This window comes from Malurus melanocephalus, unplaced genomic scaffold (assembly GCF_030028575.1).
Source record: "Malurus melanocephalus ecotype Western Australia unplaced genomic scaffold, MMel_1.1 scaffold_246, whole genome shotgun sequence".
In the NCBI taxonomy this organism is placed as follows: Eukaryota; Metazoa; Chordata; class Aves; order Passeriformes; family Maluridae; genus Malurus; species Malurus melanocephalus.
This window is the reverse complement of record NW_026623478.1, coordinates 646,845-650,365: the sequence shown is the minus strand read 5'-3', so window position 1 is coordinate 650,365 and position 3,521 is coordinate 646,845. Positions and strand designations below refer to the sequence as shown.

The window sequence follows — 3,521 nt, the reverse complement described above, 5'->3', positions numbered from 1 at the left end:
AAAAAAAAAAAGCTGCCCACAAGCTTTTGGGACAGAACAGAACAAAACTCAGACTTGTCCAAGAGTAACAGATACCGCTGTAAAGTAGTCAGGACAGTTTTAATGCATAAAACATTCACATCTAGGCACAGTTGTGTGCAAATGCTATAATGACTCCAAAACACACAACTTGAATCACAATATCCAGTGGGTTTTTTTCTAAATATAAGAGATAGACTGTAATTACCTGTAACTGTTAATTCCGTAGTTCTTCTGACAACAAAGAATCCATATTTTAGCTCACAKGTGTAATTCCCAATGTCATCCTCTCTAACTTCCCGAATGACAAGAGTGTCCCTTTTAAACACAATGCTTGATCTCCATGTCTTTGACTTGCATTCCTGTTTAAAGAGAATATAAAACTTCAGTGACTGTGTTCTTACAYTTTAAATGGACCAATGTGGACAATGCTACTCAAAGCCAAGATGGCGAGGCAAGAGCCTGGGCTGGTTATGAACTTATATAGACTAATATCTAAAAACAGTCTCATTAGGTGTTGATATAAAAGATTTTTATCAGCTGATTTGATATTTATGCCTCTGGCAAGAAAAGGGAGTTGATTTMTTTGGTGTTTKTGTTGTTGGGGTTTTTTKGACATTAATTTGTTGAGTGGCTCCCATTGAATTTACTTATTTACCATTTCACTTATGTGTGCAATCCATGACTTTTATATTACCAGCAGCTCAGGCTGCAGAGGAAAATTATTTTTTTCTTCTTAATTCAATTTTAAAAATATAATTAAAAATAGAGAGAAACAGAATATGCGAATAAGGAAAAATAAGGATGCTATATATATCTTTCTAAAAACATCTTAGAATCAAAGCTCTCTGAACCTAGAAAAAAAATGTGCTTTTAATCTACAAAAATATTTTATTACAGACATAAAATYCAAGATGAGGATAAGTAAATAATTGGCTACATTTCTCCTATCTTGGTTGTGCTTTCAGTTAATTTGGTCATTATCTTTCCAGACCACAAAATTTTACATTTTAGGTAGCATAGTCTCGCATAATTATTTCTACTTCACTGCCCACAGACAGAATTATTTTCAAGAACTTGTCCCTTAACTAATGATCTAGAAATCAATACACAATATTGAAATAAATATCGAGATATCTATAAAAAAAATATGAAATTATATTTGCAAATATAACCTCARGTATAAATGTAGAAATCAAAGTTTGGATAGTTTTTGCTGAATTTGTGCTGCAAACTTAAGCTGTTTTATTTCAGGTAAAGCATGCATAGATGTCTTATGTTTAGAAGTTTACCAAAGGAAGTATTCAAATTTTCTCTCAATTAGTTAATTAGTTAATTAATAGTTTCTCTCAATTAGTTAATTAGAAAAGAATTCGTTCATTCTTTTCTATCATTGGTTCTATGGACAAAATTTAAAACAATCCAAACTTCATAAAACTTTTAGATCAAGAAAATCATAAGAACATAATATATTTTTGAAAGTATAAATCTCTTGCATTCCTTACCTTATACCACAGAATTTCAGGCTCCCTAAATGGCAATAAAAAATCCTCAATTTCAGGACATGAGATTTCCTTGCTTTTGCTAAGTTCAGCTTTTTCAAAATATTTCATCTTTGAATTGTAGCAGAGTCCAGTGTCATTTTCACCCACYGTCAGCGAAATGGATACTTTCATACAGTAAGTGGAGTTTCTGCAATGCAATAAAAAATAGAAAGAAAAGTCTAAAAGGAAAAAAAGAATAAATGCCAATGTACATTACTTTTTTTTTTCTCATTTGAAACAAAATTCAGAAAATTAGACATTAGASATTACATATTAKACWTRTGTTTTGTGTCTRTTTTATAGCTGTCACCATAGTTTTRGTTCTCACCCATTACAGTATTTAGAAGTCATTGGTTGGCCTTACTCTATAACTAAACATTTATCATTAAAAATTCATTAAAATCCTCCTAACATTAGTGCCATTACTGTGTATTTGAGAACAATTTCCTCAAAAATCAGTAAACAACCAAAGGTCCATGTATTTACCAGCAAAACCAGACAGGCAAGCTGCTCACAGCAACTCACCAAGAGCCACAAATTCATCAGCTCTGAGCAAGCCTGAAAGTGCAATTGGCAACATTTTGCAGCCTTTAATTGAAAAGAATCTTGTGATTAATTATAGAATTAAGGATGTTTCAGTCTAAGCCCTGCCCATTTGTTGACCTTGGCCTTCAATGCCCTTACTCCTGGGACAAAATAYTCTGCATTACCTAGAGACTTCTTGAGCTTGTGTTCTCTCCTGAAACTTGTTACTACATCTGCTTCTGGGTGTTCATAAATGAGGGAGCCAGAGACTGGGAAACTTTGTCTGCCTTCTCACATTTCACTATGGGATTCAATCAGGTTAAAAGACAAAATTGCTTGGAATGATTTTTTTTTTTTTTCCACTTCAGTTTCCAGGTGGGGAGCAAATGAGTGTATCAAGTTGAGTATTTCCCAGGAGCACACTGTGACAGTGTAAGATTTCTCTCCTACTGTTTTCTAAATGCATTTTACCCCTGACCTGCTGGCAGAGGATTCTGCAGAGAGCATTGAGGAAATATTCCTCTCCTTATCTGCATTCTCAGMCTTTACAAGTTAATTGCTTATTTATGATGGACTTGTGTGTATCTGACATGGTAGGGTCTCAAAGACCAGTTTCTTAATATCTGTTTTCTTTTTAGGTTCAATAAGAGGGATAGAAATGCTTAAGGATAAAGAATTAGAAAACTTAATTCAAAGAATGATAGAGCCCAATTCTCTACAGAAAACATAACTCTGCAAGTAACTAAAATTAGAGAATAGTCTTGGAAAAGTAAATTCTGAAACAGAATGACCCTTAGCTATCAATATAATCCATGGACTTGTAAGGAAAACAGAGAATTATTTCCTTATAATGAAGCAGAAAGTACAATTTGTTATTGTGTTCAAGAATCRGGCTGTAGAAATCAAATAAAGTTGTTTAAGCTTTATGCAAATCAAATAATGGATCCACTGAATATGGATCACTCATTCTGCTTTTAAGCTGGTAAAGAGCCAATTCACATTCTTACATGCAATAGAAAATCACTCACTTTTTAAAGAATACTTTTTCATTAGTGTACATAATGTGATTTCTCCATTAAGGTGTTATTTGGAATATTTTATTTATTTGATTGGGTTTTTATCATATCTCTTGAAAATATCATAAAAAAAAATTCACTTAATTCAATCTTTCCAAACCGGTAAAATGCGTTTTCTTTGTTCTTGGAAGACTTATCMCTTGGAAACAGGTTCTGAACAAACCATCAAGCTCTGAGGTTCAAGAATAAACTGACTAGATGAGAGTATCCTGTTATTGGGTGACAGGGAGCTGTTTGGCTACACCATTTTCACATTTAAATATTCTCTTTAATTCCTTCCTGTCTGTTTAAGCATCATGTTTTTTTTCACGTTCTTGAATCCCATTATTTAAATATTTCTATAAGGACATGGCAGAGA

At 32.8% G+C, this 3,521-nt stretch overlaps 1 protein-coding gene across 1 annotated transcript in view; it reads right to left on the bottom strand.

Moving 5' to 3' along the window:
* Positions 1–3,521, bottom strand: part of IL1RAPL1 (interleukin 1 receptor accessory protein like 1) — a 577,918-nt gene that overhangs the window by 248,648 nt on the left and 325,749 nt on the right. Inside the window, 2 exon segments of the mRNA XM_057375343.1 lie at positions 227–380; positions 1,524–1,710. Coding sequence (XP_057231326.1) covers positions 227–380; positions 1,524–1,710 — 341 coding nt within the window.